This window comes from Aplidium turbinatum, chromosome 13, assembly GCF_918807975.1.
Source record: "Aplidium turbinatum chromosome 13, kaAplTurb1.1, whole genome shotgun sequence".
NCBI lineage: Eukaryota > Metazoa > Chordata > Ascidiacea > Aplousobranchia > Polyclinidae > Aplidium > Aplidium turbinatum.
The window spans coordinates 12,615,441-12,642,154 of NC_137484.1; the positions used below are offsets into that span (position 1 = coordinate 12,615,441).

At 38.3% G+C, this 26,714-nt stretch overlaps 1 protein-coding gene across 1 annotated transcript; it reads left to right on the forward strand.

The window, feature by feature from the left end:
* The first annotated feature begins 197 nt into the window (after positions 1 to 197).
* LOC145782578 (phosphatidylinositol 4-kinase type 2-beta-like) lies at positions 198 to 25,294 on the forward strand. Its single transcript, XM_082594390.1, has 9 exons — positions 198 to 340; positions 603 to 686; positions 11,675 to 11,819; positions 19,740 to 19,880; positions 20,188 to 20,316; positions 21,065 to 21,209; positions 22,542 to 22,706; positions 23,275 to 23,408; positions 24,524 to 25,294. Exons 1-9 carry the CDS (start codon positions 303 to 305, stop codon positions 24,743 to 24,745), a joined length of 1,203 nt encoding a protein of 400 aa, XP_082450516.1. The 5' UTR covers positions 198 to 302; the 3' UTR covers positions 24,746 to 25,294.
* Positions 25,295 to 26,714: the final 1,420 nt, after the last annotated feature.

The window sequence follows — 26,714 nt, forward strand, 5'->3', positions numbered from 1 at the left end:
TTCTGTAACTTCATCTGGAAGTTGGCAGGACTGCTTTACTTATCACATTTGTTGGCGATTTCTAGCTTTTTCTCGAACCGTTTCCCATCAAGTAAATCAACCATTTTTACATTCATTACAACGTCTGTAAACGTTAACTGATGTTGTAGTGAATGTAAAAGCGGCTGATTTTCTTGCTGGGTTTACTGCAGGCCAATCAAAGCTTGAAGGATGAAAATAAAGCTTTAAAAATAGCGGAGAAGTCTTGCCGCGATATCCTATTTGAGTGCCAGCGTAACAACAAACACACAGCCCAGACCTGGATGAAGTTGGAAAACCTCGATAAAAGCAACAAGAGGAAGTGAGTTTATAATGAAGGTTTTTTGTCCTTTTTATTACATTGATATCATACAGGGTACGCTGGCGTCTTTTACTTGTGTGTGTATTACTGTGTATGCGACATTCCCATATTGAAGTGTGATTGGCTGATTGCATTCTATTGCCACCTCCGCTGCATTTCGTGCTGTTTTCGAAATCCAAGTTACATCAGTTGAATTCCGCCCTTTATTAGCTTCTAAACATTGCCGTTGTTTCACCTGATACAAATTGTTGGTTTGTTATAGAAAAGACGAATCCCCGTCCAATTCCACAACTACAACTACATCCTTTTCCCGCCCTTCTACTTCTAATGATTGTGTCAAGGACAAGTACGTACAACACATTAAACAAGATAGTAAAAGTTGCCTTTTTTACATCGTTTCAACATCGCCAGACGTTAAAACGATGTAAAAACGCAACTTTGCTCATTGGAATGCACCATTTTGCTTGTTAGGTCTCGCAGCTCGAATATAGTGATTGTGTTGCTCACCTTTTATAACATCTCTTTTACACATTGACTCAAGAACACATTACACACACACATTACCACATTACACTACACATTACACATCTTTTACACACCATCGCTCTCTCAGTTTTTCTTAAAATCGCCAATTCGTTTTCCCGTAAGCACCATGTCTCACTTCCGTACAGCATTGTAGATTAGGGTGTTTTTAGCGTAATACACAAAATTCTAACCATTGTTAATATTATAAAAAATAAATCAATAGTTTTTTTTCAAGTCTAAACCTTAAACCATTTGACCAGGTTAACACTCACAATAGTATTTCAAAATTTTTTTTAATATAATATAATTTATGTTGTGGAACCGGTTTTCTTCCTATAGGATTCATCACCACAACTGGATCGAAACGAAAAAATTACAGAAGATTACTATTAGCACAACTAGCCCAAAAAAAACGCAAATTTACATGTTAAATAAATAAAAAAATAAAAGTCACTGAATGTCCAAAACCTTCATATCCTTGCTTTATTCTTTTTCATTTCTTTTTTTTCTTCATAGTATTGCTAAATATACCAAATACAGAAAATATTGCAACAATTTGATACGGTAACTTACTAAAACTTATTCAAATAGAATCTAATATTAATGTTAATATTAATGTACAGGGTGGTGTTCATTTCCTTTCAGTAAAAAAATCCTTTTGGCAAATTTTTGTTGAAATCCGTCGACATTTACTACTTGCACAAGGAAGCTATAGTTTAGGTTGTTTAGCCTATAATCTAGCAGCGGAATATAAGCAATTACCGGTACTTGTAGGCTACCTCACTTCACAGAACAAATAATGTAAAGCATTGTTATGTCACAATTGCAACACCTCGTAAAACTGCAAAAATTACACTGTCAAGTCTGTTGTGCTGTTGCATTTATTTCAGTTTACTAACAGTTTGTGGTTGTACAATGGCTGTGACAAGGTCTAAAGATAAAATTTGGCTGGTAGGTAGCAGTTCAGGTCATTTCAGTGCTGTAAAATTACCATCGAGGGGAGAAGTGCTTCAAGTTTTGTTTGATTTTCATTGTAAAAAAGGTTTTGATTTGAAAAGTAGTGTCAAGAACACAGTATCTTTGCTTTTGCCTATTTGGAGTCGAGCACAAATTCCAACACGCCATCAAAACCATGTGATTAATCAGGTGAAAAAATTACACCAGAAATGGCAAAACTTGAAAAAACCTATCAATCGTAAGAGTGCGCTTGAGTTAGTCAAACGGACAGACTTTAAGAAATCATTGGATCACCTATTCGATATAGCACACAGTAATGCTTTTTAAAATGATCAACATAGAAAAAGATCGCCAGTTCCTTCTTGCCCAGAGAGAAGAGGGGTGCCTAGGTTCCATGGTTGGCGTTGATATAGTTCTATGCAGGAGAGACGAGCGAGTGAGGAATAGAGCATTAAAGGAGAGAGAGCGAGTTGAGGCGGAAGCAGTTCGTGTTGCCGAATCTACTAATTTAACCATACTGGAATCCAGTGATTCAGAAATGGATACTCAGCAAGAAGATAATCTCGAGTCTCGACAAGTCTGGAGATGGGCGTCATCCATCAGCTGGTGGATCAACGTGCTCCGAACAGCCTGGGTCCAGTGCTGCAAGCTGTCTGCCGAAATTCCGACGAGGTAAAATTGCTGTAGTAACCCCCGAGATAGCAGCAGCATTGGACAGGACCAATACTACCTCGAGGAAGGCCGTTCATATTTTAAATGCACTGGCGGTGTCCAAGCAATTGCTCCATCCAACCGGTGATCTGATGATTAGCTCAAGTTCAATTCACAAAGCTCGCCAGATCTATTGCCAAAAGCTGTCGGACGAAATTAGGAAGGCTTTTGACCCTTGCACCCCACTGACCATACATTGGGATGGGAAGATCATGGGTGATTATGAGCAATACAATCACATCAAAGTAGACCGTTTGCCAATTTTAGTGTCTGGCAAAGACGTTACCAAACTTCTGGCTGTACCAAAACTAGAATCGGGAAAATCAATCGTCGAAGCTGAAGCAGTGGTCTCCGCAATATATAGTTGGGGCATAGCGGATCTTGTACGTGCAATGTGTTTCGACACAACCAGTGTCAACACTGGCTGTCAGAACGGAGTCTGTGTTTTGATCGAAGCTTCTCTCAAGAAACAACTCTTGAATTTAGCCTGTCGACATCACATGTCGGAGATTTTCCTTGAAAAAGTTTTCTCTCTGGTAGATGCTGTTTCTAAGTCCCCAATCATCGACTTATTCGCTCGGTTCCGCGACTTCTGGCCAAATATAGATCAAGCAAACTTCAGCACATCTCTGGACGATCCTGCTGTTTCTGATCAGTTACAACCTGTCCGCGCAGAAATCCTGAAGTTAGCGGCCGACAAGCTGGATCTCAATCATCCTCGGGACGATTACGCTGAATTATTAGAACTCAGCATCATATTTCTCGGAGGAGTGCCGAAGAGAGAGAGAGGTGTCAAATTCCGTTACCCTGGTGCACTTCATCGAGCCAGATGGATGGCACGAGCGATATATTCTCTTAAAATATGGCTGTTCAGGAAGCAATTCCAACTGGACCTTCGTACCACTGGCCGAAGACAGACGCAGCCCAAAACGTCCAGTCAATTGCTACGCATGTGCTTATTTATTGTGAGTGTTTACATAGTAGGGTGGTCCTTATTTTTTGACTTTTGAAATTTTTAGGTCTCACCCTCCCAAAAGGTTCCATTTTAGATAAAAACACCCTGTGTGAAATATTTTTGAAAAATATTAATGTTTAGAGGTTCCTCAAGGCCCTAGAAATTTCCCCATACACTATGTATAGGGGGTGTGATGCGGTATGAAATAAACTTTTTGAAACCCTCTAAACAACTTTGTGCAGACATGAAAACACCTGAAAGCACTCTTAATCACAGTATTTTAACAGCAATCACAAGACATAATTGTTCCACTCTAAGACACAAATTTGTATTGCTTAATTCTCAAAAGACATAATTGTTCCACTCTATGACATAAATGTGTACCGTATTGCACAATTCTCACAAAACACAGTTGTATTATTAGAAGACACAATAGCAGGCCTCGAAAAGCATGGCGGACATGTCCGTCGTCACAGCATGTGATGTTCGCGGGAAGTACTATCTAGATCGGTCATATTCAACGAGCAGTAGGAGTACATAGCTCAAGAGAATTATGAAGATTCTTCCACTGATGAAGAAGCTGCAGCGCGTGTTAAAGATATTAAGGATGACCTTATTCAGTTCATTCATGTAGTATTGGCCAAGGAAAAGCAACCTCGTGATGATTATCGTGAACTAATGGAAATCTTATTGCTTTTTCTTGGAGATACTACACTGGGGCAAGCTAATTTTAAGCACCTGGTGCAAGCCATCATGCACGGTGGATGATGAAAGTGATATACACCTTTAAGGTTATTTCGAAGTCAATTTCACCTGACGTGCCGTGAGCAAACGGTCTCCATGACCTATGTGTGTTTTTTACACGTATCTATATCAAGGCGTGGATAACAGCTCCTTTGGCTATAAAAGCTCCCAACAATGATTTGTCCTTATATAAAGAATTAAAACTGTTAACAAAATTTTTAACATTTGCCTGTATGTCCAGAGCTCGAAGGCATCGATCCGTTTCTCCATTTTTTGTGACATTGTCCAAGTTTCAGAATTGTATAATAGGGTCAACCAGATATAGCATTTTAAGATCCTGAGACGAATTGATAAATTTAAACGTTGATTGGTTAAAATCATCATCATCATCATAATCCATCGTCGGTTTGTTCCCCACTAGTGGGGGTGGCCGATTAAGGATGACCTTATTTTTCATTTTTCCAAATGTAGTTCTTGCAATTTCTATCCGTCTAAGAATTTCATGGTCACACCTCCCATCTTCAGTTATTAAATGACCAAGATATGAAAAAGATTTTACTTTTTGTATAATTTCATTGTCAATTATAATTTGGAGTACTGGAGTGTCTGGTGATTTTGAGATTATCATGGATTTGGTCTTTTTAGCGTTAATTTTCATATTAAATTCTTTACCAATTGAGTTAACATTGTCCAATATTTCTTGAAGATCTTCTTGTGATTCAGCCAACAGAACAGTATCATCAGCATAGCGTAAATTTGTTATATTCAAGCCGCCAACTTTTACTTCTTTCATATCATCAATGGGTCGAAAAATCATTTCTGTATATAAATTAAAAAGACATGGAGAAAGTACACATCCTTGGCGTACTCCACGCTTGATATCAATTCCTTTAGACAAATCTTTTTCCATGCGAATAAATGCTTTTTGATTCCAGTACAAATTGATAATAAAACGTAAGTCTTTGCCATTCATACCAATATTGGACAAACAATGAATCAGTTTCTCATGGTTAACTCTATCAAATGCTTTCTCATAATCAATAAAACATGCATATACATCTTTATTTACTGCATTGTAACTCTCACAAATTGTTCTGAAGTTAAGTATACCCTCTCGTGTTCCTTTACCAGTTATAAATCCACTTTGAGTCATGCTAACCTCATTCTCAATAGATTTTCGATTTCTTAATAAAATTATTCTCAACAAAATTTTCAGTACATGACTGATCAAACTTAATGTTCTAAAGTCACTGCAGTTCTTTGCTTTGGATTTCTTTGGTAGTCTGACAAAAACAGTTTCATTCATTTCTTTAGGTATAAATCCAGTCATATATATTTCATTACATAATTTGTGTATGCGTTTTAAACTTATGCCATTGAGTAGAGCTCGACCGATATCACTTTTTCAGGCCGATACCGATATTTATGAAATTTTTAGGCCGATACCGATATATATCGGCCGATATATATCAACTACAAAAAATTTGTTACCAACAAGGTTATTAAGCAACAAACCAGTCCAAGAAAGTTTATGCATTGGTTGCTGTCATAGGCGCCGAGTTTTCAAAATAGCTGGGCGGGCGAACACATACTGTCACGTCACGTCGTGATCACCAATAATAATGTAGAACTCCACTGTTGTTTTCCTACCACCAAGGTCCAAGATCTAGGCTTCCTAGTTCCTACTACTATAAATTGCAAATATCTAGCGATAAACTGCGCTATTGAACCGAGCTTACATTGAATCTACAATTAGAACAGTTATATAACGAAGGAGCTGAATTGCAACTAATGACAACCAACGGTTTCATCCGGCCAAACCAACACGTGTGCACTGTGCAGTAGTGCACAGTTTAATATCAGTGACGTAACAGACGCAACTGTGATGGTTGAGACGACAAAATAGAGCATTTTAGCAGCAGAGTTAATTGATGACGTCGTTTGAGAGAAAATTACTCCTTTGAAGAACAATGCTACAGTTTTTAAACCGATTTAACATCTGGCGATGTTAAAACGATGTAACAGCAGTGGAAATTGCGGTCAGACTTTTGCTGCGAATGAAGTTCCTCACAGGTTTGCGCAATTTACTTGATTTATAGCACTGGGCTTACGAGTGGCAGAGTGGAGACAAACCGCGCGGCTGGACACTTTTGCTCGTTTAACGGCGAATCAACGTTGATTAACGTTGCATGAATGTAACATGGCAATAATTGACGAAAACTAATCGCTTAATTAGTAGGTCTAGTAGGGCCTATCATATGGCGACAAAACCTTGCGAATAAGGTAAGTAGGCTAGTATTAGAAGGTGGCAGATGGTTACAGAAATTTTTGGACTTAAAATTGAATTAATTTTTTTTTTAATTTCTGAAATGTCCGGCGGGCGCGGCCCACCCGCCCGGGACTCGGTGCAGGTGGTTGCTTGCTTAATTACGCCGCATAACTTCAACCGAAAGAGGTCGTGTGGCTTCTTGCGTCACAATGCTCTGGGCACAAATCGGAAAACTTCTACAATGACGCTACTATTTTCTTCTGTGCAAAGTTTCACTAGGCTTTTTTCTTTGGGTTTATTTTTGCAACTTTTACAATGACGCTACTATTTTCTTCTGTGCAAAGTTTCACCAGGATTTTTTTCTTTGTTTTTGCAACTTCTACAATGACGCTACTATTTTCTTCTGTGCAAAGTTTCACTAGGATTTTTTCTTTGGGTTTATTTTTGCATGTCATGTGAACGAAAGTTAATTTTCCCTGGACCTTTTCTTTCTTACTGTAATACCAAAACTTGACAAATTTTGCTGCATCTTGCTGCGATAGCCTACTCGTATAATCTAATTTTGTAACGAATCTTGTCTTATCAATATCACTCGGAGATCAAAGCCAGTCATTGTGACGTAAGACTTGAAATAAGCTGTGCGTGGTTAGTGTAGAAGTACACCCGCACTCCCATCGATTCTTAGCGAAAAATTCACCTTTGTTACACTGATTAAATGTCATCAATCGTTGAAGCAACGTAAAACTCGAAATTTTTCCTGCTTGAATGGAAGCTAAGGGATACAGCATTAACATTTTCTAGATGCGCGCACTAGAATGGGCGGGAAATTATATTCTCACAGCAATTGTTTGTGCTATGCAAGCACGTTTGAGCAACTTGTGTTTCTTCTAAAGGCATGTATGGCTGGTTTTGAGTGTGCTCTTGCTAGCCGATGTTTATCGGCGAAAAATAGCCGATACGATATATCGGCTACACCTGATATCGGCCGATACATATCGGCTGACCGATATATCGGTCGAGCTCTACCATTGAGTGCTTTTAGCATTTCTGGATAAATGTTATCCTTTCCTGCAGCTTTATTACATTTCAGATCTTGAATGGCCTTCTCAACTTCAGATATCAATATTTCTTCTCCTTCATTGTTGGTAATTTCAGGCATACATGTTCTATCATCATCATATAATTCTGTTACATACTCTTCCCATCTACTCTTTATATCCTCTTCCTGAAATAACATTTTTCCTCCACTATCCATGATGCAGCTGTTTGCTTGTTCAACTTTCTTCAAACATGTTAGCTGTTTAACTTTATTGTGTAATTTATGTGACTTATGAGATGCTTCTAGATGTTCTATTTCACTGCATTGATTTTCCCACCACCTTTGTTTAGCATCTTTGCATAATTGAGATATTTCCTTATTTAAAGCTTTATATTTCTTGTGATTATTGAATTTGTTTTTCTTTCTCTGTTGCATTAATTCAAGTATCTTCTCAGTAATCCAAGGCTGTTTAATGTTTTTCCTCTTTGATGGTAACATGTTGGCAGCTGCATCATTTAAGGTTTCTTTAATTTCATTCCAACTTCTATCTATAGTTTCTTGTGTAATTACTTGAGGAATTTCTGTTTACTGCAATACTGAATTTCTCTCGATATTGTTTATTTTTAAGCATGTTCATGTCGGTATGTTCTGACATATTTGTTCTTTTCACTCTTTTTAGCTTTATTTGGATTTTCATAACAACTGGATTGTGGTCAGACATTATGTCACATCCTGGATACGTTTTAACTTGTTTTACTGCATTTCTGAACCTCTGGTTTATCATAACATAGTCAATTTGATTCCGAAATTGATAATCTGGACTTTGCCATGTATACAACCGCCTAGCAGGATGTTGAAAAAGAGTGTTCGCTATTACTAAATCATTAAGTTTACAAAATTCCAGCAACCTTCTTCCACGTTCATTTAAATTGCCAAATCCATAACGACCAGTTGTGGGATATTCATAATGGTCACCCACTATTGCATTAAAATCGCCCATTACTACGTTAACTTCTCCACTTTTAGTATATTCAAGTACATCCTTTATTGACTCATAACAGAGGTATGACATACATACATAAAAACATGAAATTTTCAGAGGCCTCGAGGAACCTCTAAACGTTAATATTTTTCAAAAAATTTTTTACACAGGGTTTTTTGTGGTAAATGGAACCTTTTTGGGGGGTGAGACTTGAAAAATTATGAAAAAATTTTTTTAGCCCCAAATATGGACCGCCCTATTACATAGGCCACTGGTACAGCTGTGATTCAGCCATACAGGCACCTCTCCACAACCTGAATTTTATGAAGAACTTAACAACGTATGATGGAGAAGTATCTCAATTAGCCTTCAAGGCTTACTCCAGACACCTGTGGTACTTGTCGGAAGGTCTCATTGCCTTTGCACTGTTTGACAGCAGAGTCACTGACATTAATAAGAGGAAAATGGTTCGCAGTATGGCAAACAGTCATGGATCCGAAGATCCGCCAAACCGGGCCGTGGTACCGATATTGCTGAGAGAAAACTGTCTGATTTCTGCACTACTGCAACTGAACGATTATTCACAATACTTGGTCTAGACAAAAGCTTCTTAACCCTTGATCCTAAATACTGGGCTGAAAATGAGGCGTACCAGAGTGCCAAGGAAACAGTTTCTGCCCTGAGGGTGACAAACGATTTGGCAGAACGAGGAGTGGCGCTCATGACAGAGTTCAATTCGACAATACGACATTGACCAGAGATGAGGAGCAGAAACAGTACGTTCTGCAGGTAGTGGAGCATCATCGAAGAAAATTTCCCGTAGCCAAAAAAATTAAAAGCCATGTTTGGATGGTCTAGCTCAGATGTATTTAAACAATTATATTGTACTCGAGTATGATGCATTCATTGACATATTTGCCAAGCGCAAACTCTAAGTTTAATGCGATGGCTGTCATTGCGAATCGTCGAGAATATTCAAAAGATATTCGAGGTCGGAAGGACTAACTTATTGTTTATGTTCCATTATTGTTTATGTTCTGAAGTGTTTGATATCTTTTGTTGGTTCATTGATTGGAACAGTAACTTACTTCTGCGGAATCGTATTTTTGGCGATTCTGGACCGCTACACGGCTGACTGACACAATGTATTGCCCCCCTCCCCCCTAATAAGCTTTCTAAATACGCCACTGCTTCTGATCATCTCGGTTATGGGTGAAACACGGTGTAAAGGTTGTTAGAGGAATAGTTGCTTTGTTGCTATATTTGCTTTGTTATCCTATAAACGTGCCTGAAATGCGTGCATATTAAAAGTACTGAATAAAGCTGGTTATTTGGTTGCGTGTTGTAAAGTTGCTTGTTTTATTGATTTTGCGAATTTTTCAACCTCCTTGCGCAAGTTGTAAATGTTGAAATAATTTCTTGAAATTTGAAAGACATTGTTTTCTTACCAATTGTAACAACCTGGTGCCCTGTACAAATCAAACTTACGATATGAGAAAATTAAAAACACCCTATTGTAGATCTCACACAACTAGTATATATATTCTTCCTCTCATTTTCAACGGAAATCTACCACATAACAACTCTCGACACTCTCTGAATTTCACCAAACCTTACTCTTGCAGTCACTGCCGCTTCACAACCACCACTTGCACAGGGGCGGCTCGCTAGTGTGTGGTGCGGTGCTGCAGCACTCCCACAAAAGTTTTTACGAAAACTTTCTCAAATATCTTAGCGTTTCTTCTGCCCAAAATGTAGTTTATGTTATCTGTTCATAGAATTGCCGACTGTGTAAATTATATTTGGCAACTCTGCGTGCTGTGAAATATTTTGCCCAAGGTTACAATAAAACAAACACTCGATCGTGACGTCAAAGAGCCGCGTGTTTTCTTGAGTTCCCTATGCAAACAAATAGCAAACGCTTGTGCTGTGTTACAAACAGTACAATTCAAGGTTGCCAGGTTGGCATTTTTTATGTCGTTTGGCATGAAAAAAACCTGTTTGGCAGTTTTTTGACCTTTTTTGTTGTTCTTTTGCCCGAAAAATTTTGTTTGGCATTTTTTGATTTGATCTGTTAAACGTTGTTCACATGACTAATTGTGATTGGCAATTTCAATAAAACTATGGACTATGGACATTTTTATTTCCCTCCGTTGTCTTCACAAAGTTTTGCGTTAGTGACATCATACAACATCGCCAAGCATGTCAGTTCACGAAGAATGTAAAGCTAAACAGTATACAGTACAATTGACCAGTATGCTATGTTGCTATCCCAAATGGAACGGCAAGTATTACGTTGTGAAATTTCACTACGATGGTTGCTGCAAGCAATTAGGATTTGTTAGGGAGATTTGACGTTTTAAAGCTTGGAATAGCTTTAAGAAAAAAGTAAAGCTGATATTCTTAATATTAAACAGTTAAAAAGTTTTGAAACTGCAGATAGTTCGTATGTTTTCGTCTGGTAGGGTACTCAAGATTCTGCAGGATCAATGGTAGGCTGGCTTAACAATTTTTAATTTAGCCTACGTATGTTAGTCACTTTAGAAACCACTTGTTTGGTTTTAAGCTTTTCAGCTGTTGTTTATGACTGACCAGTCAGGCCTGTAGGCTAATGAATATTAATATTCTACTAATACTAACATTGTTTTATAATGTGAGTTACATTACCCTGTCGTGTTCAGATGCTGCGACAGCACAACAGCTAGAACGTGTTATTCACATTTGTTTGTTGATCGTCCCCTTCAAAATATTACACATTTGCGCAACTCTTAAATAAGCCAGTTTTATCTTAAACTTTTATTACAACTTTGAGCTGAAAATACACTCAGAATGCACCTAATGAAATGTAATGTTTCAAAATTTTCTGTGGAGGCCCCCCAGATCCCCCGCTGTTGGGTTCGCCTTCGGCGAACACGCAGCACTCCCATTTCTAAAACTCACCAGCCGCCACTGCACTTGCATTCAATCTATTTCCTAGATAGCAAAAAACTGCATTTGATGTAATTTGCTCTGCTTGGCTTTTTTGCTTGGCATTGAGCATTTTTTGTAGCATTTATTGTTTATCTTTCTTTTTTACAGAATTACGTTTGTTTTTAAAAAAAGCGACGCAATGTCTCTAATCGTTTTTCACATTCACATTATTTTCATTTCAGTTGCTCTGAGTTTATCAACGAATTCCTCGACCATCCGCACGTTGAAAATGTGCTGGTTGCCCAGTGCTCTTCAATGCATAGCAGTCCATCTCCTAGAAAAGGTCGAGATTGTTACGAAAGTTATTTTGTGAAAGATAACAGTGGAGTAAGTACAGACGGAATGATGGTCAAAACAACGTATATTCTATATGCAATCAGGGCCTCCGAGAGTAGTCAGCACTGGTCGGGAAACAATACGAAAAATGGGCCCCATAATATTTTTTTAGCAAATATACAACTAATTTGTATCTTGCGTTGCATGTTCGTGTTAATCTGAAATTAGCCTACTTCCTCAGCATGAAAAGAACTTCCTTCAATGTAAAAATCATCAATAATAATCACTGGATTATGCTTGCAGCAAAAATGCCATTGAGGCAAACTATTTTGTCTAGAAAGCTTTGTAAACACACAATAGGCCTACAGGCAACGAAAATAGTTCAACCAAGCATTTAATTCAGGAGTGTCCAAACTTTTTCCCACGCGAGCCAGATTTGATAATAAGTGTTCGCGGGCCAAACAGCCACAATAATTTTTCTAAAAACTGCAAGTTGAATTTATATGATTTTTGTGTGTCTGCAGGCCAAAAATAACACATTGTACAACAACAGGCGCGGGCCATACAAAAACGTCTCGTGGGCCGGAGTTGGCCCGCGGGCCGGACTTTGGACATCCATACAATGCAAAGTTACGGATCACAGCATCAAATGATAAAATTTTGCGACGTCTGAATTGATGCACAGCATGTAGGCCTATAGTTAGGCTTTTCAATCGGTTTTTAGTCATAGGCCTACTGGAGCGCAAATAATTCTTTACAAATTTTAGTAATTGCTAAAATCACGTTCTCAAAGCGCAACCGTTGGAGGTAGCTACCGGAACACAAAAAAATCATAACAAAACTATTTGGAAAAACCTTTCGAAAGTTGCAATCAATGATTCCTTGTGTAAAGATTATGGGGTGGTTCCTTCTGGTTTGCAGCTGAAGTTTGCTGTGTGGCTTTCTGTCAAAAGTACCAACTCATCCAAAATGTCTTGAAAAATGTCGTTGTTGTAGCCTACAAATGGTTTAAATTTGTCCCACATGCCCACAACTGCACAACAGACATACGATGAAATTTTCATGGAACTTCAAACTCATCGACGATATGGTTGAGTTTGTTGATACATTTGTCAATTCCAACAACTATCGAATCCTTTGTAATGTACGGTCAGTGCTGGTCTTTGGGGTTTGCAAACCGTGCAGTCGCACAGGGCCCGCAAATTAGGGGGCCCGCAATTTAGCCTACTCAGAAAATGCAGTAATTTTGTCATTTTCAATGGAAAAATTCAACAAGTGAATTCAACAAAGGAATTAACAACAAGAAAACATAGAGATTCAACGAGTGCAACCTATTTCGTCCCCTGAACATTTCGTACCCTGAAAAGATCAAGAAAAAAAAATAACATAGCCGAAGTTGCTGATCGGAGTTGCCTCAAACATTTCAAAACTTCTCTCGATCTTTTCAGGGGATGAAATTTGATTTTGTTACACGATTTCAGGGTACGAAATCGGGGTACGAATTTTTCAGGGGACGAAATAAGTTGCATCCAGACTCAACATAGAAACATAGCTTTATTTCCGAAAAATGCCAAAGAAAGCATGATCTTATCCTTTTGCTATGCCACCGGACAGCACCATTTTACAGTAATATTCATACCCAAATTTTTGTTGAACATGCTCTCAGAATGCCCCAAAGTCAAACTAATTTTTCAAAATTTTTTGGGGGAAGCCCCCCAGACACCCCGCCGCTGAGTGTCGCCTTCGGCGATCACGCCGCCACCTCCTCTCCTTTCAAAATACCTAGCTACACTACTGAGTTGGATCATTGTCATTGGGGCCCGCAAAGCATATTCCGCACAGGGCCCGAAGTACCCTAAGACCGGCACTGGTACGATAGAATACATTTCCTTCGAATGATTCAGCTAGTTACAGTGAGTGGAGTTATAAAAGCGTTCTGACCTCAGGAAAAGAAAATCATTTTCTTTGCTACTGCAACTTTAGCTTGCGAGTAGTAGCCTACTCTTCTCAGCTTTCTCTTACTTAGATTACATCTTCCTTTAATTTCATTAAATTCATCAGTGAATCTTGTTTAGGACCGTAATCCACATAATACAAAGCAGTCACAAACTTAAAACTGTTAGTTGTAGGCTACTTTAGCATTGACTCAGCTTCCGATCAAGCTCTTGTTGGTTCCAACTTGATGCATTTAAGAAACGTCATTAGAGCTTCAATTGCAAAAGGGTAATGTAAAGCATTGGGTTTGCCTGCACCACGCCTTGATTACCCTCTCGAAGTCAATTTTCTTTGCAAGATGATAGGACAGCTTACTTTAGATTTTTCAGAATTTTTCCTCTGACTGGGCTATAACTTTAAAGATGCAACAAGCTTACAGATAATCAATTACTCAAAAATGATAAGACATTTGAACAACGCTGTCTGTAGGCAACATTATGAATTCCAACTAGATTTAGCCTAAGCAGCAACATCCATAAACAAAAAATTCAAATAAAGAAAAAACTCACTACCTTCCAAAATCACATCATGAGAAGCATGACCAAGAAAAGGCTACTTGACCACACGAAAACAGAAGATCTTTTAACTATGAGAAAATTACATCCAATTGCAGCAATAATAAAATCAAAACTGTTCGTCCACACTAAAAGATCACAATTCGGAATCAGCAAAGTTTGCACAGAAGGAAAAGTAGAAGGAAAAAGAAAACGTGGCAGACAACCAAAACGATTGCAAGACAATATCCAATCATGGACCGGACTCAACTTGGCGACACTGGGCGAGCTGGCTCAAAATCGCCAATCTTGGAAGCAAATAACTCATGTTGATGCGCAATCTGCTGCAGGCGGAGATGATGACTGATGATGATCCATAGGCCTAAACAAAAAATATACAGGATTTACTTTCTTTAATCGTGCTTGGACTGATACCTTTAACTTTCCCAGATAACTTATGTTGGATACAACATCCTATGCCTGGCCAACGCAGATTTTGAAGTTAAGGTTCAGTTGTCAAGCAAAAATAGTTTCCGCTTAGCTAAAACAGCACCAGTTTTCAAGTTGACGCTATCAATACAATCGAAACCGTTCAGTGATACAGAAACAGGGATATCTAGAACAACGGGATTGCCGACTTTGCAAATTTCGATAAAGCGATGGACACTAGAACTAGAAGGGTCAGCGCTGTTAACGCCCGAAAATGAAAAAGGCGAAAGCGCGTGTCAATTACGCTGTTGAGAAGTCGCCTTTTCTAGATATCCCTGCTGTGAAGCTAAAATAAGGTTTTGAAAGTGGGCACTCCTAGGCATCTTCCCTAGCAACGCCCATAGCAACAACTAATGGCTGGCCTTGTCTATAACTTAAGACAGTGTGGTCCAACTACAGGCCCGCGGGCCGCATGTGGCCCGCGGATAGAATTTTTGCGGCCCGTGAGCTTACACAGTATTGATTTAATTTGTATTTATGTTACAGAAAGTAATTTCAATCAGAACAAGTATAACATTTGGATAAAAAGTGTCAAAAATTTAATTCAAAGTTGTAGACAGCAGGGCCTATACTGTTTCAACCTGTCAGGTCTCGTCAGTAAAACTGGGCTTCTTAAAGGCTGATATGTACCTAGTGTTCCGGATATTTTTGTTTCCTTTAAATATTCATTTCTTCGGTCTTCGGAAGGAAATACTATCATTTCTTCAAACAGAACAATTGGGTGAAACACAAATGTACCAAACTCAGTTATGCGACAAAAACTTCCTGTGCAATCTTGCTTTCCTTACAGACATGACAATGCACTTGAATGTGTTAAATCTAAATTTGCAGAGGCAAAAGTAAACTATTTCACATTTAGTTGGATACATTGAAGCTTTCCAGAGGAAACTGCGCCTTTTTGCTATATGCTTGAAAAATAACGACCTTTCACACTTTGATTCTTTGCATGCACTTGTGGTAGATGATTATGAAGTGGAATGCTCCCGTTTTGTGAAAGATTTTAAGGATTTATCTTGTGAATTTGAGAATAGATTTAAAGCTTTTGATAGATTAAAACCTAATCTCCATTTGTATAACAATCCTATGGATGTTAATGTGGAAACACAGCTACCAGAACTTCAGCTCGAACTCTGCGAGCTTCAGTGCAACCAATTCTTGCTGTCAAGGAAAAATGAAACCTCAGAGTGCTTCTGGAAATTAGTCAGCAAGGATAGATTTCCCAAACTGAAAAATTTTGCATTAAAAATGCACTCAATGTTTGGAAGCACATACATGTGTGAGAGTACAGTTTCTAGCATGTGTGAGTCAAGTCTAAAAACAGAAATCGAACGATAGACGAAACACTGGAAGATAGTCTCCGACTTGCTACCACTAACATTGAAATTGATGTAGAAATGATAGTATCAGAGAAACCTCGACCACAGGCATCTCACTGATAGAGATTTGCAATAAATTTATATTTGCTATTGTTTAACAATTTCGATTACACACTCACTATCATTTTATTGGAAATGGCCCGCAAGTTGTCACGTTTTTGTAAAGTGGCCTGTAGGTCAAACGTAGTTGGACCACGCTGACTTAAGATCATCGTTTTAAAGCAAACTTTTGCTGTTAGTCATCCAAGACTATTGAGTATTGAACACAGCTTTAGGTTTCATATTTAATTGATTATTGCATCATTTTTGGGCAAGTTTTAGTCATCAAAAATAGGAAATAAAAAAAAACATGAAAAGAAGTAAGAAAATTCAATTTCGTGGTATTGCTAAACAAAGAAAGTTGGATAAGGTTGGTTGTAAGTCTAACAATGGTGGTAGACTTGATGAACTGTTACTGTAACACAAGTGTAACCTTTCCTGTAACACCAGAAAGCCATCCAACAACAGAAGATCAAAGCCCTTTTTGCCAACCTTCTACTTCAGCAAAAAAAATTAGGAAAACAAGACAGTGGCAAAATCTGCATATTCAGAAATCTGCCAAATACTCAACAAGTTTTGACTTGACAAATCAAGAAAAAGAAGCTTTGACACATCCAAGGCCAGGAGAAAAACATTAAAAGCACTTAAGAAAAAATTACAAACCCAAGCAGAGGCAAAAAAAGTGTCTAATTATGATAAAGGAGGCTTTAAGGTGTTGAAAATGTTTATTGTTGTTTTTCGTAAAATGTGATTTTTGACATAGTACCAAAATTTAATCCCAAATATCTCTTTCATTTATTTGCCAATCGCTTTCAAATTTTTAACACTATCAGACAGAGTAAACATGCAAAGCCTCTGGTCAAAGAATTTTGGAAATTTTCTCCATGATGCTGTCGGCACCCATTTGTTTCATGTCCGAGGATCAAAAATTTTTGAAAAAATGCAATAATTCGAATAACTTTTTATTTTCTCAAAATATCTTCATTTCCTTCCATAGAGCTTCAGTCTTGATACTTATAAACATTCTGTTCAAATTTGATTCAAATCCAGTAAGTGGTATTAAAAATATTTGTGTTTAAAATTTGTGTATTTTTCACCACTTGGTGGCGGTTTGGGAAAAAACGGCAACATTTTCAAATTTTTTTTTGCTTTTTTTAAATTATTTCATCTTCAAGCATCATTTTAAAAACAAGAAATGGGTTGTATGTTGAGAAATCTACATTTTAGTTTGTGCAGTAATGATGCAGTAACCCTCCTATTGTCCACTTCAAAACAGAGTCAGCAATCCCGTTGTTCTAGATATCCCTGTACAGAAATCATTTCAGCTTCAGATTTTACGTCTTGAAGCCGTTCAACATCGCCTACCTTAACACGAAAATGATTTGTTCTTGATGAGAAGCATCGAGAGTGACATTTAGGCTACAATGATTGAGAAATACTTGGAACTACGCGCTTCATTTAAGAAATTGTTGATTATTTAGTTGGCATATTTTTACTTTGGTACTAAAAATGGCCCCCCTCAAAAGTGCAAAAACAAAAAACTACTCGTTTTTCCTTTACAATGTTTTGCTAAGGGGGAAACTGGCCCGACTTCCCCCCCTCTCGGAGCCACTGTATGCAATGCTTAGATTCTTCGTCTTCAACTTTCTATCAAGACATATCTAGGGTCACTTTATCCATATAATGTAGCTCTGTGGCTTAGCAGTTGTAGTGTTGAATACAATTAAAATATTTAACATGGTACAAAAATACACTGCGCGATTTGAGAACTTATCCTCACGTTTTTTGGTTTTTATGAATTTTTTTACATTTTTCAAGAAAAACACAACAACACAAGTTACAAAAATCATACCAGAAGAATAAATAATTCAACAAAGTTAATCACTCTCGTTAATCTTGAAGTTCAGTAACCTTAAATATTTTATCGGATATCTTACAAAACCGGGCAGACAAAAATACTTAAATACACGTGGTATAGTTAGACAGAATTGACACTGCTCTGTATAAATACAGTTTTTCATATGCGCCTTTTAGCCCCCGAAAGTTTAAGAGAGCAGCTCATTTTAAAGTGCCCCTGACAGGTTGGATCCAAGTATAGTAACTTTTTAAAGCATTTCCTAGCGCAGAATTACACTTAGCAAACTTTTTAATCTTAACCTCGTAGCTCGACTGGTTAGGGCGTCATTTAATCAAACGACTGCTCCGCAGCGCCACCACAGGCGAAACTCCATATTCACTGCTCTGGGACGACTTTGGTGGTGTTACGTCATCCTAAGTGGACGTCGTTAGCAACGGATGAAACAAACGCTTCCTAGATGTAATTGGTGGATCACAGTTTGGTCGGAGTTGGTACAAGCGTTGCTTTTTTCGAAGATTTATTGTTTTTTGCAGTTTAATAAAACTGTACTGGATACGTTCCTACAAAACCTAAAATATACTTTAAGTGAAAAATGAAGAAATCGTACGAATCATCATTCATATTTAATTCATCATCACTATTCAAAAATAAATGAAAGTTCTCTCTCTCTCTCTCTCTCATAATGTGCCTTCAGTTGGCCATTGAAATCCTGTGTAACGGCCATCTGGATCTGGAAAATTGTTTCGGATTCGCCAAACAATGCATGACGGCATCACAATCCGATTGTTGCTTCCGAGAGCATCACCTTGTAGTATACACTCCAACACATGCCTGTAGGCATTTTTACTTTAGTGGTATTAACAAAATCATCTTCAGTGAAGTGAACATATACGACTAGTTTTGTATGGCCCATCCCACTTTCGAACACTTGAAGAAAACTTTGATCATTTTCTTCTCAGTAGGCCTACCTTGTTTTGTGGGAAAAGAAAGCACACGGTCTTTGTCACTGACAATGTCACATAAACAGCAATTTGTAGGCATTGCCTCAACCATAAATTAAAGGTGCTGTTTGTGAGATACTGTTGTTACACTGCAAATGGCTATAGCCAGATTAGGACAAATAAAAAAGTATGAAAATTGTAGCCCTATGAAACTGCAATTTCAATTGAATTGAGATGCTGTTTGATAAAAGTAAACTCAACCTATTAGATCGAAACCTGATAGTAATAATAAGTTCACTTTTTCATTTCGGTAATTCTTAATTTGCACATGCTTTAGACCAACAGAGCCCCACACATTCACGTTTTGCATTAGCCGTACCATACTTTACCAAGTCATCACAGAGAAAGAATGTATCCTTCCCGCTTACTGTGACGTCACAGCGGTGTTGCCGTTTTTATTTTCGCAATTAAATGAGTGCCAGATTCGCCGATGTCAACGAAAGTTTGCAAGCGTGTAACTTAGTAGCCTGTTGATATTTTTTACGATTTGCTGGTCAGGGAAGTTTGTTAGTGTCATCTTTTTGGTATCTTAGGTAAATTTAGCGAATTTATTTTCCTGTCAGAGGCACTTTAATATTAAATATTACTTTTACAACATACAAAATAAAAGTTTGAATGGTTAGCTTTTAAAGTCGTACATATCTCTTCAGAGTAAGCTACTATTGTAGCTTTTCAGTTTGCCAGTCCATTCTGAACTGTTTCTTGTTGACTTCCTTCAGAATGTAATCGCTCGATTCAAGCCGCACGCTACAAACTCTCTCGAACCTGACGGAATTGTTCCTGGCATTGGCTACTTGTCCGAAACCGCGGCTTCAATTGTTGATTCGTGTTTGAACTTGAACATTGTACCTAAAACTAAGGTAAACATGGTTGTCTTCTGCGTGGCTATAAGCTCAGTATTTAGTTTAGATAGAAATCAGTCATACAAAACGATTTTTCTACGTTTTTTTTACAATGATGTTGTTTTTTAACTGAGAATGGTTTTTAAGTATAGTCGACATTTGCATGTTATTTTTCATCTCAGACAACAAAATCCGTCATATTTACATTGATTCAACGTCAAAATTGCGGATTTTGTTGTCTGGGATGAAGTCTTCTTCGCGGACAACGTATCGTGCCATTTCATAACAGAAACTTGTAACCAAGTACAACATTGATCTTTGCCAGGTTGTGCACCTGATAAGTGCATCTTTGGAGCGGAAGATTATTGACAGGGACAGTGCCCACGTGATGCACTACGCGACTTCGGAATTTCCTTGTGATAAGAAGTACAGCCAGAAAGGTCTCACGCGAAGGGTTAGTGCTTGCTATCTTAAAAACGTTGGCAATTGGCTGTATTTTCACTTGCGTTTGTTGACGGAAAGTTTAGTTACAGCTTGTTGTTTTTAATTCTGCACTTGTCGTCACGAGGGCAATACCCGGTGATCAAAAATTTGTATTTAATGAACCGCATAGCAAACAAGGCAATATCCATGCCCAATACTTTTACTAGGTGTCGAACCGACTCCTTTCCGAGCGTACAGGGGCTGTCACCACTCGGCTACTCGCAACAAACTCTGCTCTACTTAATGCAGAATTCTATTGGTTAATTTTATCGCTTTTTTATTCAACTGGTAGCGTGTTGAAGATCATATCAATTAGCAAGCACATGTACATAATAATAGTATCTACAATATCCTAGGCACAGGCAGGTTTCAACAGTGGATCATTAACGGATGAAGCAAATCGACCGATTAAGATGTTTGTTTGATGGGCTATTTTTTCCTTACACAATCCTTCTGATTAGAATTACCGATTACTGATCCGCCGATAAATTTTGCACAAACTGATTCTCGATTAATTAATCAGACAACTAGCTTAATCGGCCGCTGAAGAGATCCAACTCTTAATATCAAGCGTGGAGGAATGGGGTTTCTATTACCAATCACACCTGTTGCCCTCACTGCTCAGTGCTCCCCTTTTCTAATTCTTCTCCGCTCAAAACTTCACTTTATTTTCCTATCAAGCATGTTGCCGTATTTGAATTGTCGATAATGCAATGCAGGTGGGCTTCATGCAGACGTTTGTAAATGGCTACGAAAACGCGGCCTATTTGATTGAAATCAACCGATATCCTTCTGAGCACAACAAAGAATATCAATTCCAATTTGAAAAACTCGTCGTATTGGACTACATCATTTGCAACACTGGTAGGTGGTAGGATAACTTCCCAGACAGCAAAATTCTTCAGTTTAACATTGATTCAACATCTGGAGACGGCGGCCGTCCACGTTTACAGACGTTGAATCAATGTAACACTGACGGGTTTTGCTGTCTAGGTTTTTGATCAATTTTTTTCTTTAGCCAAAAGTTGTTTATACGTGGTGACCGTGTGGATGCAAAATAACAATGTAGGAACATGATTCATGACGTTTTAAGAAATGTTCCTTATATGACACGCAGTAATGAAAGTCTTAGCCAACTCACGTTTACGTTGTGCGGCTGCCGCGTTTCGTCATTTTGCAAAGTTATGAGGGGGGGGGGGGGGTAATCGGCTTTTTTTCAAAATCCAACTTTAGCCCTGGTTTAGAATAAAACAGGACATTCTGCGACCTCTAGAAAAAAAGTTGAAATTTTCATCCAAAACATTGTTTCTTGACCCACAAGCCGGGAAGAGCTTTGGCACCATGGTTTTTGGTTAACCTGTAGGCCTACACAGGTGGAAGCCCAGACAGCTGTTAGCTCAGCCAGCCATGGATATTAACTACCTTGGTCCTTTATCCATCCATGCCGTGGCATCCATGCACATTTGACTTGTTTCATAATAACAAGTAAGCGACTGCCATCACTAACTGTTCTAACAATAGTAGCATCCATCGCCAATTTGCATACATTAGGCCTACTCCTGGACATGATCTACAACGGATCTTGTCATTAAACTTTTCACAGTGTCTAAACAGTAATTTTATAATACAACATATAACATTATTAAACGGCTGTAAAAAAAATATCCATGTAAATATTTCTATGAAAAATCCAACGTTGTTGTACAAAATTGTATAAAAAATGTTGTTGTATAAAAAATATACGGGTTGGACACAAGTTTCAAACATTTTTTTCTAAAGGTCTTAGAATGTCCTGTTGTATTCTAAAACCAGGGCTAAAGTTGAAATTAAAATTAACCCCACCCCCCCTAGAATAAGGTAAAGACAGGCAAAATAAGTCGAAGTGAAATATTGTAGTCGATTGCACTGCAGTAGCAGACTTACCTAAAGTGACCCAGACAGCAAATAAAGCGTTTTTTTACATTGGATCGACGTCTGCAGATGTTGTTGAGTCTGCAGACGTTGAATCAATGTAAAAAATAGTTGATTTGTTATCTGGAGACTTTAACGCTACGCAATTTATACTGAACAAGTAATCAAATCAGACGTGTATACCCTGTAGTGTAGACAAAAATGCTACGTTTATCTAACGAAAGACCAGAATAGTTTTCTCTGAGTCTCCACACCTTTATAGAGTTCTTTTATCTCGCTTTGCAGGTCGCCGGAAAGAAAATTGGTTGATCAAGTTTGACAAATTTCACTGCCATGAAAACGAAAGTGACCACGATGAACTGTGGGCGAGCCAACCACGTCGTGTCAACATAAAGGCGTTGGGAAACAACCATGCCTTTCCTTTCAAGCATCCAGAGCCTCAAAAGTCCTGTTAGTATTATCACTTGTGCATTTTTCCTAGATCTAAGGGTTCTTCTCCGGGGTAAATTTACTGGTGTCGGAAAAGTAGACTAGATGATGATTACACGACTTTTCACCCAAAAGTATAGGGTGAAAGTGAATGTATTTTTGGTTCGTTGCGTGGCGAGTGGTGAGAACGTCTGCGCAATGTTCGAAAGGACGTAGGTTCGACACCGCTCCAAAGCTAACCGCTATGTCTTGGTAAAGATACTTAATGGCATGCCAAAATAATGGGAGCAGCTGACTCGAAGACTAGATGTCCCTTCGCTGCTTCCTTTTGTCTGCTGTATCGCATCTGTGATCGCAGTGTTGGCCTACTATTTGTTGTTGTAATGGGTGCAAAATGAAACATGATTATTATGTGTTATTTATGATTTATTGTTACTATTATTTGAATCATCGGCAAAGGGCAAACGAGAGTAAAATAGGCAAGAACCCTGTTGTAGATCTATGTAGTTCCTAAAGGACACAAAATGGTGACATGTTTTTAGTCATTTATTAATGGTTTTCATTTGCTTAAAATTTTGTTTGTTAACAGATCCTTACCAGTGGTGCGAACTGCCCGAAGCTCAGCGTCCTTTTTCTAACGAAATCAAGGACCTGGTTTTAGAAAAACTTTCAAATATTAATTTTATTGAAGAGCTTTCTTTGAAGCTATACGAACTGTTTTCGGTGAGTAATCATTTTCTATCCTGCACACTTGCACAGACTTGCGCGTATGTTCAAAACTCCAAAGCAAATATTTAACCACTGAAATGCCAGTTCTGGGTTGACGCAGGATGTCAGAAGAAAGTAACCGTTGGGTGTCGTATGTGACCATGCCGATGGGTAGCCACTTTAACAAGTCGAAATTCTGCCACTGAAATTGATTAGGATGAAACCGCTAACCAATCACAAGCTACGGTTTAAGTGACGTAAAAAATGGCGAAAAGAAGATGATAGAAAGCAAATTAAGTGATGGATTTTTTGTCAGCTGGTTGGCTTAGGGGTTAGGGTTAGGGGTAGAAAATAGTCATTTCATTGACGCGGGTTCGATTCCCACCACTGCTATTGCTCTTTTTCTTCTCTAATTACCAAATAAAGTTCAAAACAAGCATTAACTCTCCGAATGAGTGCTAGAAGGGTCACAATTGGACAGTAGCCTCTTATAACATGTTCTGATTGGTTGGCGGTTGCATTGTAGTCATTCGCAGTGGCAGAATTTCGACTTGTTAAAGTGGCTACCGCCGATGTGACTTGCAGCAACTTAGGATTAAGATTAGAAAAAACTTTCAAGCTTTCGTCACAAGCGGTGTGGGTGTCACCACTGACAATGCCAGTCTCCGTGTCACACCGGTGTAGCGATACATATCAACTACATTTCAAACGCCACTTTATAGTCACAACTGAATGCTCAACAACGACCGAAGAGTGCAAACAGGATGTGACACCGGCACCAATTGTTTTCTGACGTTTCACTAGTTAGTTTTACCGTCTTCTTCAAGAAAGGCTACTAGCATATACAAATCGTAGAAACAAGAAAATGAATCGTTTTGATTGGTTGATAAGGAGGGCACATGTACCTTGTTTGTAACAAGCCATGGAGTGGAAAAGTTTCTCACTTTAAACATATGCTGTCTGGTCCCTAGTCATTGTGTAGCCGCCGCTTATCAAAAGAACTACGTATATCCCAGACAACAAAATCAGTCATTTTAACATTGATTCAACATCCGCAGACGTTAAACCAATGTAAAATGGCGGATTTTGCTGTCTGGTACGTTTGTGACGTTTTGTTTTTCGTCTTGCAGCGAAGCCGATTGTTTGATCCAAATTTGTTCGAGAAACAACTTTCCGTCATGCGGGGACAGATTCTGAACCTCTGCCATGCGATGAAGGACGACATGTCTCCTGTGCAGTTGGTAGAAATGCCACCGGTGGTCGTTGAAAAAAGAAGCGATTTGAGTGTGGTCAATGGACATAGAGATGTATTTTCTCAAACGTTTGCTAAGTTGGAACGTAAAAATATGTAGTTGTTCGCAAAACAAAATTATTGCTTGAAATCAAATTTCAAGTCAAAAGTTTTTTAGATAAATTCAATACATTTGATATCTCTACCATGCTGTCCGAATCGAGTTCACCTTTCTGCAAAAATTGCCATCAGTGTTTTGCGATGGAAACGTTGCCAGCTGTGCAGCTTCATCGCCACTTTCTCTTGCCCGTCAACTTAGTTGCAAACCGAGCGACTTCGTTTTTCTGCAACTTTTTCCTCGTATCGAAAATCATTTGTGTTGCTTATTCCCCTTTGTAGTTGTTCTTTGTTCGAATGTCGGTTGCTGAGTCCGATGTTGGCTTCAATTTTCTTCTGTCGCATTTCGTTTGACAATTGTCTTCGCTTTTTAAGAGAGTTGTTGAAATTTTTTATCATGTTTCATATATTTTTAAGATTTTGCTGAACTTTTTCGTTTGAAACTTTTTCTGTGTTTTTCTTTGCAAGAAAATAATACAATATTATTGAAATCATCAATCAACATTAAAAGTATTTTCACTTCTCCAAACATGATTGTACAATATTGTTTTTCAAGGTCTTAAAACTAGACTTAAAACTGCACTACTACTACTACTACTAAGGTCCACAAGCAGGTAGCCATTTAAACATGATAAAATCCTATCGAAGTTCAACCACGAACCAACCAGAAGTTGCGTTGTTCGTAACGTCATTGCACAAATAATCATGACGCCCTTTAAAATAAAACACCCTGAACCAGGCAGGCTCATTCAGTGACTGTGTGTTTCGCTATTTTTACATCACGTACAACGCAACTTCTGATTTAGTGAGGTAGATAACACTGAAAATACTTCATTTGGTGACACAAGCATGAAAATTGGCACACATGTACTTTGGACCATGTAGATTTCAAAAGTTTAATTAACCAAACGAAAATTAAAAATGGCGGCTCGTGACGTCAAAATTCAAAATGGCCGCCATTCCGGTCCAGGACTGACGTAGGAAAGTTGCTTTATGAAAGCAATGTAGATGTGTCTCATTTCTTACTACCTTGAAAATGTTACTTTTAAGACAGTATGAATGATTTAAGATGGTATTCAACAAAAACAAGTGTGTGACGTACTATGGAAAGAGAAAGGGTTTCACAAATTTGACAGTCAGGTGTGCAGAATAGTCTAAACTTTGATACTTCCACCCAAACAGACTTAAAATACTTTCTTAAAAAGACAATTCATGTACAGTCAACATTTCTGTTATCAGTTATTACTACTGAGTACGTAAATCATGTTCATGACAATGATTCACATGTAAATAATAGGCTATCTATTCATGGTCACAAGGACAGGAACATAGTGAAGTGCATGGTAAATTTGCATTTTTACATTTACAGATTTTGCATTCTTTTTTGCAATTGCATCGTCTTAGTTCTTTACATGCTTCGGCTACGGGGTCTTTTCTTGTCCACATAATGTCCCATGTTTCCCCATCTCCAGATTTCCACCCCCAGTTACTTGGCGATGGCAATTCTGGACTCCTTTCAAGAGCTCGTCCCCAAATGTGTCCGGCCTGATATGCTGCCCAAAGTGCATGCAATTTCAGCGTATCTTCTGTTGGTGGAATATTATTATATTGTTTATTTTTAAGTGTAAACAAAGTCATTCTTGCAGTGTCTACCTTATCATCAGTGCTACTTTTATCATAAAGATATACCATGAATTTTTGAAGGATTGCAAAATCTTCTGCATATATTTCCTCTGGACACTGACTGAGCATCTGAAATGTTGGCGTCACATCTGGATACACTGACCACGTTGCAAAGAACGACTTCTTCCCCTTTCCTTTCATGCCTGAACAAGAGTCACGGCCACTAAAGGCATGAAAGAACAACAGCCCTTTGCATTTCTGTGGACCCAGGACAGAAAATATCTGATGAATAGGGGAGTCCATCTACTTTTGTTTCCTCTCCCGAAAGATATCCAGAGTTCGTGAAGTCC

Coding starts and splice junctions, on each gene's coding strand:
- LOC145782578 (XM_082594390.1), top strand. CDS start 303: ATGAAGTTGGAAAACCTCGATAAAAGCAACAAGAGGAA. Junction 19,881..20,187: donor ACATTGTACCTAAAACTAAG/GTAAACATGGTT, acceptor GATCTTTGCCAG/GTTGTGCACCTGATAAGTGC. Junction 21,210..22,541: donor CTACATCATTTGCAACACTG/GTAGGTGGTAGG, acceptor CTCGCTTTGCAG/GTCGCCGGAAAGAAAATTGG.